This window comes from Anas acuta, chromosome 1, assembly GCF_963932015.1.
Source record: "Anas acuta chromosome 1, bAnaAcu1.1, whole genome shotgun sequence".
NCBI classification, from domain to species: Eukaryota; Metazoa; Chordata; class Aves; order Anseriformes; family Anatidae; genus Anas; species Anas acuta.
The window spans coordinates 3,537,883-3,553,662 of NC_088979.1; the positions used below are offsets into that span (position 1 = coordinate 3,537,883).

At 43.8% G+C, this 15,780-nt stretch overlaps 1 protein-coding gene across 11 annotated transcripts in view; it reads right to left on the minus strand.

Moving 5' to 3' along the window:
- PAK1 (p21 (RAC1) activated kinase 1) overlaps positions 1–15,780 on the minus strand; it is a 67,962-nt gene that overhangs the window by 29,680 nt on the left and 22,502 nt on the right. For 3 of the 11 annotated variants that reach the window (XM_068696951.1, XM_068697037.1, XM_068697648.1), the window contains one exon: positions 998–1,208. In XM_068696951.1, the coding sequence (XP_068553052.1) occupies positions 998–1,187 (190 nt within the window). In that variant the 5' untranslated portion in view covers positions 1,188–1,208. Of the gene's footprint in view, positions 1–997; positions 1,209–3,433; positions 3,541–4,523; positions 4,656–8,430; positions 8,545–15,318; positions 15,408–15,780 lie in introns of those variants that run through there. The other 8 variants (XM_068697233.1, XM_068697487.1, XM_068697320.1 and 5 more) reach the window with 5 other exon arrangements.

Genomic DNA, 15,780 nt, shown 5'->3' on the forward strand with positions numbered 1-15,780 from the left:
GCTCTCCCAGACCCTACATCTCTGTTATTTTATTAGTGGAAGCATCACTCCAATCAGCCTTTTTGCTAAAACAAAAGTTAAAAAGGCAGCTTCCCTCCTGAAGGCCAGGAATTTGCAGGTACTTAAACTTTAGTTATCCAGTGTCTGGATACTGCTGCAACACGGACAGTACAAAAAGCTGATTTAGAAAGAGGAACTCCACAAAATGGGTCAGATATAAAAAGAAACCAGCAGATATTAGAAGAGAGATTTTTTTTCTTACATTACTTCAAGATTTATGAGAGTTTTTAAATTATCCTGATCATTAAAAATTAGAATTTCATATATAGTTCACAGCTCCTATCTCAATTTCCATCTGCTACAGTCCTTATAATGGCAGAAAATTCCTTCCGTTCACAAGAAACGTGCAAGAATTTGCAGTGACAAATTATTCATAACAGCAAATAGACAATGCTTGACCCAAACTCTAGAATAAATGAGAGATTACACCTTTGACTGTAGGCTTTTCACAGCAGACCGTGCAGTAACATATGACAGGCCTGGCAGGACACAGTCGGTTAGGCATGCTTGACTCAAATTATTTGCTGTTTAAAATAACAAACAAGCAAAAAACTTCCCCTTCCCCACCAAAGGAACTGCCAGTTCCAGCTTTGACTGACCAACCTGTACCTGGTACCAGTGTTTCTATGGTTTTCAAGACCATTAAGGACACGTCAGGGTGGGAGAAGGCAGAGCTAGTGCCACCCTTCAGGATGCTATTCTCATAATTTAAGAAAAAACACAAAAACAGATTAAGAAAAATGGATTAATTGTGGCAAGATTAATCATTAAGAAAACAGATCTACAGCCAGCATTTTACGTACCCAAAAACGACCAAGCTGGCAGTGCAAGAAACAAGAATAAATTATCTTCTAAACCACTGTTAAGCACTAGGTTTTTACTAAGGTCAGAACAAAATGGAGACAGAAGGTTTATAAGAAAAATCAAAATACTGTACTTTTATCTCCCGGTAAAATAGATCGGTAAAATCGGTCCCTCTTTTTCTTTTCTTCTGGGTTGGGAGGCAAAGGTTTTGAGCCATGGTTCAAAGTCCCTGCGTCTTTGCTTCCCGATCCAATCATGGTGCTGGTGTTTCTCATCGGAGGAGCAGGCGGTTTGTCTTCTGTTTCAACTCCATTGTTGGACATCTTCAGATGTGGAGGCTGTTACTAGGAGAAGGAGAAAGACAAGACATAAGAAGTGGGCTTTTTGTTTGCAAACTAGAATCACGTTTTATCAAAAAAAATGAAAAGCATTTTCAACCAAAGCTGAAACCTTAAAACAACACAAACCAAATGTCAGCACAACAAATTCTACTCAAGCTCCAAATTATTTCTGTTATGAAGACTATATTCAAGTCTTCCAATTATTACCATAAAAACCTTGTTTCAGGACACAGCCAACCCCATGGAACAGAAATATGGGGTGAGTAAATAAGTAAATAAAAGTAGCAGAGAGCAGCGATACTTGAGAGAAGCCAACCGGCTAAGACCTCTCTGATCCATACTAATTCCACCAAAATCTACGTCAACGGGTTTGCATCAGCCCCCAGCACAGGCAGTAACACGATGAAGAGAGATTGACGTCTGCAGTCGAAGAGCTTTGATGCGGCCGCTCGGGCTCCATCACTCAAAATCAGCTCAACTGCTGCAGAGGGAGATGGTCAGGAAGGAGCAGAGCTGCATCCTCATCTTCTCCAACGCAGCACTGGTCCCAAGCTGGCCCTGGCTTTTCTGCCACACTTCAAGCACAATTCAAGCAGCCAGAAAGTTGACTGCATTTTGTTCTGTTGCAAGGGTCAAACAAAACTGGATCCTCGACATTCATATTAATCCTTAAGTAAATAATCCCTGCTGTGCGGATTTAAAGACGGAAGCTTTCGAACTGGCTAATAGATTATTCGGCAACAACTAGCTTGTTCCACCCAAATGAGCTCAGCATTACTTCAGACGCAGCCCGGCTGCAGTGGGATCCTTCTGGAAGCTGAAATTCGCTCGCATTGAGCTCTCAAAAGAAAGTTGGGAGTTAAACAAAGGAGAGAAACCAAAAGAGAAAGAATTTTGTTTGGGTGGAAAAGCAGCTCACCAGCTTTCTGCAAAAAGGGAAGACGTTCGCTCAGGGAGAATTATGTGGTGGCAGAAAGTCAGAAGTGGTTTGTTCTCTGCAAGGGAGAAGTTGGGTTACAAGGCCAAAACCGCTGCCAGCTTCCAGGGAGCTGCTTTTCCACAGGATGGACTCGGAGGAACCGCACCGAAGTGGATTTTAATACCCTGGGCCACACTTCAAACAGATCCCAAACCCACACCGAGGTCCTAAACCCAGTGAGTCTTCAGTCTTCTTTGGCCAAGCTACTGATGTTCAGCCTAACTAGCAAGATTTGGTCCCAGGGCATGCTTTTTTCCAATTTCCTTTGCTGCATGGAGTCAAGAAAAGTAAATACTGACCACAGAAGTCACTCACAAGCAACAGGTTAGACCTTGCAGAAAGCAAAGTTGGTCTGCAAGATCCCCCTTCTCCTTCACATACTTGGTTTCTTTGCATGTGTTCTCAAACAGAAGGGCTGGCCGTGGTGCACAGACCACTTTGGACAAGCCTCCAGACACAGAGGGCTTTTAAAGTTTGATCCCATCCCTGCCAAATTCCTATCCCAACCAAATTGGGCAATGGAATTTTAAATTACAGACTGGCATTTGGGGTATTCGTTTTTATAGTGGGGCAGTTCTGGCATTTGGGAGGGCTGGGGTCGGGGAAATTTGCTGTGCATTCGTCTGGGCGTGCTCTGACACGTGCCCTGTGCATCTCCCATCGCTCTTGCTTCAGCCTCGTGCCGTTCTCCGGCGTAAAACTAAGCAGAAAGAAGTGGCAGGTGGACTGACAGCATGCAGTGGGCAAGGGACTGTTCTCCCCATCTAAGCAGGGGAAAAAAAAGTCTGAACTAAAACCCAACTGGCAAACTTGGCAGCCGCAGAAGGATGGTAGACAGAACAGAACATAAGAGCAAGTGGCTCTAGGCTGGAGAAAAAGAAGTGAGAGGAGGAGGGAAAATCCCCAGATGACAGGCAGAAGTTGCTGCAGCACTAGGGGAAGGAAAAAGAGAACATAAGAAAAAAAAAAATAAAGACCACGAAAACCTAAGAAAAACCTCAGGTTGTCAAGCATCCTTCTTCCCAGCTCCACCAGTCTACAAAACCCCGGGGACATCTGCTTTCAGTTTCTTTAGTGCAAGTTTTTGAAAACCCCTCAGTCAGAAAGGATAGAGCACAAGTGATTTACTGTTTCACCGCAGGGCTGGAAACACTGGCAGTACAAGCTCTTGTTTACATTGCGTTATTCCCGGAATGAGAAACTAACTACCGAGAAGTTACATATTTTAACGCACAATACTTGTTTATACCTATTTGATAAGTGCAGCTTTCACGTGGGCAAAGTCTACAGTACAGCCCCTCCTTCCTTCTCCATGGCTCGAGTCCCCAGAAGTCTCGTCATCAAAGCCTTACGTTGTGTGTTATAAGAGGTATTTAAGCTGTTTGGAGATAGTGGGTGGGAGAAATCCTTCAAGCCACAAAATTAAGAGCCTGGCTCTACAGCAGTCATTCCTTGCAATAAGCAGTACTATCCTAGAGGGTTCCCAAAAACTTTTTTTCCACAATGCATTTAAATGAAGGGGGGGAGGGAAATACAAGAACCTGCTTACATGAGTCCTCCCACTGTGATATGGAGATACAGTTTACCCCCAAATTAAGCTAGCTGTCTTTGTTATACTTCAAAATTTTGTCAACTTCAAAGTTTTTGGATGAACTCCTGCCCTGAGAGGATCCCTCTCAGCTCTGCAGGGCCTTGCAGCACTGACGGCGCCTACTAAGATGGCAGCCATTTCCCTCACCGTAGCCTAGTTGACTGTGCAAATTCTTTTCTCCCTAAAATAACCTCTTACCAGCTCACACGTAAGCAGAAGCTAAACAGCTCCCCTCGTGTAAAAGCCCTGCTAAAATTCAGCAGGCGGCCTAAATTCAGCTTTAGAGCAGCGGTGCTGACGTGAGTCGCCCCGCGCCTCACGATCCATCATGACAGGAATGCAAAGCGTCACCGGATCGAGCTTCCTTCCTTCTCCACACCAGCGTGACCGTGCTATAATCCTCCAGAAATTCATGCTACGTTTCGGTGGCATGGCTATAAAGGAACAACGGGAACAGTTAAACAGCACATGAACTTTTCAACGGCAGGCAGATGAGGGAGTGCTCTGTAACGCAGGCACCATTATAGTCTACTACATATTAAAACACCTGTAGTCAAACCAAACCACACAGACAGCACTAGGATTTCTGCAGCTATTCAGAAGTACTCAAAGTCAGAAGCCCCAATCGTTTCAGCACACAGTACTCAAGGAAATAGAAGTTATTACGTATTGCAATCTAGGAGTACCATGAGCCAAGTTATCATAGCCTTGCGATCTCTCCATCAGCTTCTGAAGCCCATTTGCTTACCCCAGCCTCGACAGAGCCAAACAGCAGAGCTGACAAACTCCCTTTTCACATCTATGAAACACTTCTGCAGGCAGGCAGAAGTGACAGACAACCACACACAAGGAGGCAAGAGACTCAGGAAACCGCTCAGCGCTTCAAGACGGGGCAAGAGGCGTTCCTGGAACAGGAGGCAACACCCAAGGTGCCAGCAGCGGTGTTCAAAAGTTCAGAGTACGCGCATGTGTGCAGATCTGATCAAATCTGCTCATCAGCATGAAGTAGATAAGCCTAAGATTCATGTACTGTCTGCCTCTAGCTTGCCTGTAACCATAGGCCCAGGCTCCTCAGCTGTTCATCCAGCAGAGCAGGACCCTAATATTATGTGGAGCCTCGTGGCACTACTGCATGTGACACACACAAAAGAAACAAAAAATGAGAACAAAGAGCCTTTATTTATGCCATTTTTCCCTCTGGTAAACCAGCTCACTTCAAACCTGATGCTCCACGGTGAACTGCAAGTTTCTATCTAGCCAGTTGTGTTGTCTTTGCATTCCTTTAGCAAGACAGGCGAGTGACTGATTGCTAAAACAGAAAGTAATTAAAAAGTCACAGGAGCTGAAACCTACGCTACAGTAGATGCCATAAAGATAACTATGTCCAACGCATACTAATTGCTGGAGTCAACACAAAAACTCATAAAAGAGCCATCTATAATTCATGCAGTCTGGCAAGGCAATAGCTGTAAGTTACTCACTGCAACTTCCAGACGAATAAACTATATTAAACAAGAGAGGGGGAAGGGAGATGCTCAGCAACTTTTTTCCCCCCAACTCTGCCTACTGCCAGAAAGAAATCTCATATTTTTCTGAAATGATGTTTTTGTTTTTGTGAGTGAAGAAAAAAAGTCTTGACCATTAAAAAAAGGTAAAAGGCTACCTTTAAGTGAGTTGATCCTAATCACAGCAAGCACTTTACCTCTGCACCAGCGTCCCTGTATCCTTTCACTCCCTGGCTGGAGCCTGCTCGTGCACACAGACAGTTAAAATCTCCTTCCTCCTTGCACTGTCACAGTCGAAAGGCTGGCCCCTGCTTTGTTCAAACACATTGCAAGCAGCCGAGATTCCCTCCCCGTGTGTCACGCTTTCACACAAATCCCAGCAGAAAATTAACGGCACCGTTTACCAGCTGGGTTTCAACACAGGATGAAAAGACATTCATTCATTTTTTCTTTTCATTTTCACTTCACGTGGGATTAAGCTGCAGTCCCGAGCACAGTCTCACATTGAAAGAAAGGCACCCCGAGCGTGTTCCACCTGGAAAGGAGGCAGGACACGTGTCCACATCCTCCAGCAGACAGCGGATGGGGATCTGGGACACACGCTGCCACAGAAATGGGCAGCAGCCAGACAGACGTCCCAGGGGAAGGCAGACTGATGGTCACAGTTAGAAATGATTGGGGAAAAAAAAAAAAAAAAAAAAAAAGAACAAAACAAAACAGTAACTGGAGCATCTAGCTGACCCCCCACCACTTACTGCATATCTGAGTGCTGTGCAAGCGTACCAATTAAACAAAAAGTCAAGGGCCTTCAGTGCATCAGCCCAGACTCAACATTTACATGTGAATAATTCCTAAATAAGGAGAAAAACGAGTTTTAGCAAAGTTGTAATTAATAAAGAATTAGAAAGCAACAGTGCTTACTCGTCTGTCTCTAGGATTCACCTGTTAGAGCCCTGCTGCTGCTGCAGGCACCTAAAGACGCCGATGAAAACACTAAATCAAATGAAGCAATAATTAAATCACTTTTAAAAAATTACACATTTAGAAGGGAATGTATCCACTCCTGCAACCCGAGTGGGTGGGGATGAGAAGGGGGCAGGAGGAGACACTCTCATGGCCCAGGGCCAACTCCTGGTTGCAGACTTGCTCCCCTGCCAGCCCTATTTCCATAGCACTAGACATAAAGGATAATGGACCAGTTACAACTCAACAGGAATGCCGGAGGAGTCCTCAGCTTGGAATTTTAAAAGCCAAAAGGCAGGAGGGTCCTTTTAAACACCACTCTTTAATGCAACCCCATTCGTTTGGGCTAACCCCATTCATTTGAGCTAACTGCAAGAGCTGCTGATGAGATCCCGCAGGCTGTGTTTTGCAGAAGAACAGCATCGGGACCACAGTGGGCACCGCTTTGGGGCAGGAGATCTGCAAAACCTCCTCCTGGGCAGCGATACGTGCCAACCCACCGCACCACACAGATAGATAGGCTTCGAAGGAAGAGCAGCCTAATTATAACCACTCGATTCCTAGCAACAGAGCAGAGTTCTCCTTTTATTCAAGCGAAGGAAGCCGATTTTTGTTCTGTTTTAAATAATCAAAGTGCAGCCCTCACCAGCCTCCACGGCACGGACCCACGCGTGGTAACTGTTACAGTGACCCAGACACAGGGAAGGTTTCAGTAGCATCCAGGCAGGTCAAGCCCTTTCCGCTGGATTAGGCTCAAATCCAGCGCTGCAGAGAGGCAATGCCAGCTCAAATTGCCCTGCTTCAACTTCGCTTTGGTCGTTTCGTGAATAACTGGCAGCGGCAGACAAGAAGTGTTGCACAACCCATGCCCAAATACCTGCAGTCCACGATGAGCTCACCTTACCTGCGCCCAAGACAGCTCCAGGAGGCTGCAGAGCCCGGCTATGGCTCTTCCCATCCCTCTGTAGCAGCCTGTAACAGCGTTAACACCCCACGAGAAAAAAACTGCATCCATATTAAAAAAAAACTAAAAATCCGAGCTGAGACAGAAGGAACCAAGAGGAGCATATTTTAGAAGTTCTCAGCCCACAAATCATCCCCTTTCTTTCCTCCTCTCCAGAAATGCCATCTCCCAGCCCCCTGCTACATGCCTGAACGAGCAAGCCTGCTGCTGCAGATGCCGGTGCAGGCTCCTTTTCCCGGCGTGGTATGGAGCAGCCTTGGCTCCCATTCCCCTCGAGCTCCCACAGCACGGCACAGCTTCAAGTGCAGAAGTCAAAGGAGCGAGCAGAGTCAGAGCTTGCTAAACAGGGTGGGGAAAATAAAGGCCTTTTATATTAAAGCATACCCAGAGCCCGTATAAGCAGGTTTCCTGGAGGAAATCTGTGTTCCGGAGGAAATGACTAGATGCATCATAAAGAAAATATATTAAAACACAAGTTAAACACACCACCACTGCTCTCCACGTAAGCTATTTGGCTCCGAGCACAACTGCATACTAGCAGCAAAAGCACTGAAAACTACTGAATTACGAATCACTTCTCCATTGCAACATTTCCAACCCAGAAGATGAACCCAGAGCTCAGAATTAAGCCCCATTATCCCCTAATGTGGAATAATTACTAGTACAAGGAGTAACTTCCCACTTCCATGGCGTAGCTCAAATGCAAATCTCCTTCTCTACACCTCTGCTCAAATGGAAAGGCTGTTTGTAAGCCGTGGAGGATGACAAACTCTTCTACAGGATTAACACCCCTTGTAATGGACAATACTGATAACATGAGCTGAGCAAGGTTTGCTAAATGGGATTTGTCTGGCATGATACAGATATTTTGTGTAAATCTGAAAATATACAGCTTCGTTCAACTATAAAAATTTCTAATAAGCACCTGCCTGAAGGAGTTGAGAGCAGATTTCGAAGGTAAATAGCTGTATTGATCCTGAACGTCTTACTCAGGTTTTAAATACACATCCGTATCTGCAAGATCACAGCATGTGTGCCTACCTCTTGATAAACGCAGAGATTTGGCATTTGCTATTTAGCAACAGGGGCAAGGATGAGAAAAACATCAGAAAACTAAAAAGTGGCCAGGTCAAGGCAGAAACATCCCACATCCACAGAGGACACTGTAGGGCAATGGTTAGCAACGAGCCACAGTACATAAATTGCAGAAAATTTGTAATAACCTGAAAAAGGTGAATTTTCCTGAGAAGAGGCACCCAGATCTCTGCAATGAGGAACCCTATGTTTTAAGGGTCAACTCCTTTCCAACTCCATCCAACTCCTTTCCCAACGGGAAACTGCAGAGCAAGAAAACACCAGCATCGTTAGTGGGTGAAGCTGCCCAAAAGCCTCAATTAGACCGAGGGGGAAATGCCACAACAGTTCAGCGCTAATTGGAAATGCAAACATTTATCATCGGAGTAGGGCTCCACTCTCTGTAGCCCCATTGTCTTCGCTGCAGCTAATGACAGGAGGAAGCCCTGCGCTCAGTAGCATTTATGTAACAGACTGGTGAAGCTGTCACATTCCCTTAATTGCTAGGCAGGATTTTCATGCTGGCAGTGGTTTTCACTTCCATGAACTCACGGAAATTGCTTCAGCTGCACATTGCTCCCCTGAAGTTCTGGTTTGTCTTCAAGGCTGGGGAAAGTGGAAGAACGAAGACTTTCCCAAGACAAAATGAGCTCTGCATCGAGCACGAGGGTTCAGTTGATGAACTGAATGAAGAGTTGAGAAAAGCAAGTTTGAAGACCCGTAACCAAAAGGCTTAATTTAGCATCAGTGGACAATTCAGGAAGTGCATATAAATATCCTTCAAGCTCACAACAATTACTCCTTCAATTAGCACACATCTAATGCTGGAAAAGCAGCTCATTTAAAAGGCAGGATGAGGAAGCCTGAGGTAGGTTAGGACTTCTTGCTTTTACCAAAAGGACTGCAGAACATTTCCAAGTCCATTAAAAATCATCATCCTTTAATTTCAAGAGCAGCATTTTGTTTTTAGGAGGTACCTTCAGACCTTTCATCACATCCTTTACTCGGATCCCAGTGGTCCTCACTGTACATAGGTAGAGAACAGAAAGCTCTGTATGTCTGGTACAAGGGATCTGCACACAACTCAGCCTTAGTCCCCAGTTAAATAAAGCCCATGAGTGAAAGGAATGATTTTCACTGCACTGAACAAAAGAAAACACAAGAACATCACTTATTAAAACAGCTGACACATTTTAAGGCACTTTATAAGGAGTAGGAGTTAAGGAGACCAGAAATAGTAAGCAAGGTTTTCCTTAATTTCTTCATGCAAGTCTTTCTGCGGCACGGCTCTTCCTATCCTGTCTTCGTACTGCAATTACCTAAAATTACCTAAAATTACCTAGGCAGCTGTAGGTAGGACACATGGATCTTCACTACTACATATTTATTCTCTCTTATGAACTTGCAACATCATCTGCAGCCACAAAACCAAATCCTACCAAGACCTATCAAGCTCCTATACACAGCCCTGTAAGCGTGCGCAGCAAGCAAATGCCTTCTTTCAACCCAATTCCCATGGGATGGATATCTACGTCATAGAATTAGCAACAAAACTAACAAAACCTGCAAATTCAGCAGAATTCAGGCTTCACTGATGGATGGACTACCAATATTTATGCTTTATGTATCTCAAGACTGCTTTGTCAGGTTGCTTCTATCTCCACTCCGTCCTTAAAATGCTGCCAAGACAGCTCTGTACACAGCATCGTATTTTAGTGTTAGCCTAAATTCATCAGATTTCCAAAACCAAGACAACCAAAAGCTGATGTTTTAGGAAGCTCTATGAGTCGAGGTGTTTTGTTTAGTGTAGTATTCTCTCCCATCACTGTAAATCACCTTGCTTAAGTCTCACTGCTGCTTCCTGCCAAGGTAATCAGCACGTGAATTAGCATCCCTACAAGAGCACAGCATGCAGCAGATCAAAATGCAGAGTTTTATGATCATCCTTCCTTAATTCCAGTAATGAAGAGTCAAGGACACTCTATCAGCACATACTCATGGAGGTTCCTCCTACCTACCTATAATCCTAAAGCTTCCTCAGTATCCAGGCATTCAACACAATTCTCATTTCAGCCTCAACCCCAGGCTACCTGAAGAAATCTCAGAGTTCATCCCTAGGCAAACCCAAGAGGAATGAATAGGGCTGCGCTTCCCAAATGGATTTTGTCCCGTCCACCTTATAGCATTTAACTCCTGCCTTGTGTGCCCCCTGCCTCCCTCTTTACTGAGGTTCACATTTGTACACACAGCACAACCCACACGAGCTCCCTTCTGCTTACAGAGGGATGCTGCACAGCGAAATATGCTGGCTATGGGAAAGGAAATCCTATGGATCAATCCAGACCAGAACATGACCCAACAGCATAAATAAATCCTCTCCTTTACAAGTACGAGGCTGCTGCTTCCACTCTTTCTCTCCAGCCATTTCCTTCCCACTGAGTTTTTCCCTATTCCAGGTTATTTTTGTACCGCTGGTATTTGTAGGTGCTGATCACAGCCTCTCAAGACATGCATGTTTGGCTGCTTATTTATAACAAAAGCCACTTCGGGCTGTTGTTTCTCTTTGAACACTCTTCAATGTACGTCCAGTTTTATCTGAGGAGCTTAAATATTCTCCTTTAACCACGGTCTCAAAGTCTTACCAGTCTCCGTTGCTCTATTAAAACATTACAAAACAGACATCTAAATTTGTGGCCTGCTGTTCGACGATGTCCCTTTTAGCTTTAAAAAATAAAAGCTGGATTTGAGCCTGATGTAAATGCTTTAAATTTTTTGACAGGGTTTGAATTTACATCCCAATACGTGAAATTTTGCCTGAGGGTTTTGATCCTCAGCACAATTCAAGTCCACAAAACCGTAACGCTGTGGTTCTGATAAAGCTGAACCAAGGTGTCTTGAACAGAAGTGGTCAAATCCCAAATCGTGCTTCTTTGAAAAAGGTGCTCAAAAAGAAGTCCTGAGCAAATCAGCCCCCAAGTCTGTCTTTTTAATATCCTACTTTATCTGCAGACAGCTTATGTCTTAGATCCAAGATGATGTACGGTCTCCAGCCCCTGCTCAGCTGGCTCCTAACCATTGCTCCCCCCCAGAACATCTGTATTCTGGATATTTCCTTGGAGATTCATTAACTGCTCCTTCCTCAAGGGCTGAGATTATTGGTGTTTTTCTCAGTCCACATTTCTAAGCGTTTAAAAGACCTGTCAGGGCAGAGAAATAAATAAATACAGAAAAAAAAAAAATCAATTTATCATTCTCTGCCAAGATATCCTACGTAAAGATAAGACTTGAATTCTGGCTAATGTTTTTTAAAGACCATTTTCTATCTCGCACACAGCCTGTATATCATTTACATACTATTTCACTCTCTTGTTTAATGCCAGTGTCCTCAGAGGCAGAGGGTGAATTAGAATATTGGAGTCTCTAATTTACGAGGTAATTAGACCAATAACAACATACCAGAGCTGAACGTATGCTAAGGATAATCTAGTTAGAATTCTACTTTAATTAAAAACCAGTCATATAATCCTATTGTTCTGAAGATTAATTTAGGTGTGGTTCTAATCCAGCACTTTTTTTGAATCTTTTAGATCCGCACACAAAAAAAAATAAATTAATTAAAACCACCACAAACCACCAGGCAAGTCCTTTCTGTACTTCTCTCCCAACTGAAGAGCTCAGAAAATTAGAGAAATAAATGTTCCAGTGTCAATCAGTCACTTGTTAAGCCACTTTAAAAATATAATAAAACAATGTGAGTTGTAAGAAAATACCACTCAGGCCAGCAAATACAATTTTTCTATTTTTTACCCCACTAAGAATTCCTATTTTTAGAAATGTTTACCCTTTTTTTTACACTTTACCCTTGAAAAAGAAATCTTCTCCAAGGGCTTTCTTTTGTCACATTTCCAGCTTTTTGACAAAGGAGGAGTAAAAGAAAATACGCCTCTTCTACAGCTGCGTGGTTTACATGAATTTATTTGAGAGAGAGAGAAGAGATATTTCAAAACCCATCCTTCATTTCCCAGATTTGCTCTCACATGCTCTGCGGGGCCCTGCTGCATCACAAACATTTCATCCATCAGAGCCAGCACAGAGCCAGTTACCTGCACGTGGCACTGAACTGGGGTCCAGGAGAAGAGGGAAGAAGAAGCAGGGCTCCAAGGAGCAGGTTATATAGCACCAAGTGTGTATAGATACACATAAATACACATAGAATCACAGAATCATTAAGGCTGGAAAAGACCTCCAAGACCATCTGGTCCAACCATCCCTCTACCACCAATGTCACCCTCTAAAGATGGTTAAACACAAGACTGTAATGGCACAGTTAAGGCATGCAGGCATGGGTAACACCAAATTTGGGACTAGGATTTCAACAGCTGCATCTACAGGATTGTTAAATATTAGTAAACAAAAATATCGACAAAATATTTAGGATAATTTTCCTATTGTGTGTCTCAGTAGATGGCTAAAACTTGGTTGCAAGGAAGATTAAAGTCGTTTATCAGGAACTTTCTGATGAAAACAGAGGTAAAATACAGGAATATGCTTGGAAATTTCTATATTTTAGTGATTTTTTTTGAACTCGTCCAATAAATTCCACATTTTTATGTTACAATAAAATACTTCCTCTAACCAAGTTGGATGGTTCATCAAACCAAGGAAGGAAAACATTTCTCAATACACAGATCGAAATAAATACATCCATATCACAATCTGTGTCAGACTCAAAAAAGACTGCTTTTATACAACCAATACATACGTCCACCTTTGGAAATGTTATATAAAAAATATATCTGCATACATGTAACTCGCACCACCCAAGTAACTCACCCTATTGTGTGTACTCCCAGAGTGTGACTACGCATCATATGACAATTTATAAAGTAATTATCCTCAAGTCATATAAAGTACTAAAAGGTTGTAAAAAACTATGAAGCGTTACAGACAGCACTGAGTTCATATAATATGGTATTCATATAATATGGTATTATGCATTGTCTAGTTACTTCTGTGGGTATACTTACATCTGATCTCATTCCTACTAACTGGAATACGTTTTAATTAAAAAAAATAAAAATAAACCAAACCCTAGAGGCACATAAATAAGATCGTTGCCCAAATCCATGCTTACCTCACACATACGGGTCATTCAGCCACTAAAATTCACTGTATGGAAATGTACTTAAGGATTAAAAGAGACAAGAAAACCAGGCTACACTTCTCGAGCATATTTCCTCTTTCTGGAGGCATCTGGGAGGGAGGGCCAGGCCTTCCAGCAAAGGTTAACCTCACAATTTCCCTTCGTGTTTCAGAAACAAGACATTCAAGGTCTTCCAACTCCATAAATCAAAATACTCCTCTACAGAAGCTTTTTTTTCCACCAGGTCACCCCACAGACCACACAGTGGTGGGTCCCCAGTCATCTCCTCATCGCGCTGAGCCATGAAGGCCGCCAAACTGATCTCCAAACGCCTCTGGCCTATGGAGAAGATGCCAAGAGACAGGACTAATGAAGTTTCTGAACCACCTGGAATATCTTCGCAGTATTTATTTTTGGTGTTTGAGTGTAGAAGTCCAACCAAGTGGTGGGTAGATGAAGGTTTTGCTCATCTTGGTATTTAGCAGTACAAACGGGCTAAGGCCCTCCTGCTTCCTCCACAGCCTGCCTCCCTCAAACACAGGGGGGAAATCAGGGAGGGTGGTTTCAGTGTCCCCAGTGCATGTGATTATCATAAATTGTGAACATTTTCCTCGTTACACAGCCTTAGACCCCAAAAAACCCTGCCTGGAGAAACAAAAGCTCAGTTCCTCGTGCCTGGACAGGGAGTAGACCCAGAGCAGAAGAGAGGCAAGTGCTTCTCCGCTCTCCCCATGCCCAGAAGAACCATTTATACTCAAGTATAACATTTATACTCAAGGACAACACCATAATGAAGCAGCTCTTGCAAGCAGAGGCAGCAAGGCTTTCATTTAGCCTCACGAATCCACAGAACTAAGCACGAGCAGCCAACGTGACCATGACACGGCCTTGCAGGACCACCACCACGCTGAAGCTTGGTCAGTAGGGCCAAAACTCATCTCACATGAACAAATTCAGTGCCGAATTTTGTTGTGTAAGGCAGGACCTCTGGCAAGAGCACCTCTGAAGTCTGGCTCATGATGCGAGTATGAAGCTGAGGAGGAGGGAATACTTGGTTTGAACCCTCTCTGTAACATCAGTGTTTGCACATCACTAATTGTGATAATCACTACCATGGGAGAGTTGAAGAAAAAAGTGAAACATCTATCAGCCACTTTCAAAGAACCAAACCTTTACAATTTCACAGTTTTGGGGCCAGAACGCCATCAATGCAGCAAGATCCACGTGCGTGCAGCTCTTCTAGGACTTCAGAGAGTAAGTACAGCTGACACAGACCTTAAAAAACGCAGTGTTTGCTCGTTTCTCAGGGGGATTTAAACAGCAGGTGAGTGGGGCTGGTTTGTGGGACATGACCCTTTTTTATTTCAGCTATTTAGATGCAAATTGTTCTCCCTCCCTCCCTCCCCCCCTCTCAACACCATCTGTTAGCCCAGAGGTTGAGACTATGCCTAGGGTGTGGGTTTGGGGGAGGGCGTAGAAATAAAGCATTGAGAAAATTGCAGTTGATGCCCCGATTTCCTCTGGGGCGCAGTTTGGGGGGGGAAAAAAATCACTTTGCAATACTATTGAATTACAAAAGGATTTTTCTCTCATTCTTCTACTGCACTCTGACTACTGAGCCCATGGGTTTCCTTCCCTGGAAAGCATTTCCTGCCCAGATTTTGGCCAACGACCAACTTTATACAGTGACACAGAGCGGGCTGTAAGGTCAGCACAGGGAGCAAGCTGCTGTTTGAGCAAGTATCAGAGCTTCAAGGAATTAAAATGCCAAATAATAACAGACAAAGATGATGAAGGGACTGGAGCATCTTTCATGTAAGGGGAAGCTGGGAGAGCTGGGGCTGCTCAGCCTGCAGAAGGCAAGGCTCAGGATCTTATCACTATGAGTAAATACCTGATATGGGGCGTAAAGATGGAGCCAGGCTCTTCTTCAACTTATGTGAAGCAAGTGGATTTTCCGTCAGCAGTGTTCAAGGCCCCAGTCTAGTGATGAAAATAAATGAAAACTGATGATATGTAACAGCCTTGAGCACAAAAATCAGCGAAGGACTTGGGATCAGCATTACAACACCCTCATTTTGAGGTTTAGCATCTAGACTGCGGTCCTGGTAGTTGGGAGATGTTAGGATCAGCACTACAACACCCTCATTTTGAGGTTTAGCATCTAGACTGCGGTCCTGGTAGTTGGGAGATGTAAGCTCTTGTCCCAGTTATTGCACTGGCCTAGTTTGTGGTTCTGGAGGCATGGAGGGGGAAGGACCAGCAAAAGTCACTTGCTCTGCCTTCCTCCAACAGGTCAACCAACTCTTTAGAAGAAAGACAATTCAGGTCATTAAATAACGCATAGCATGAAAAA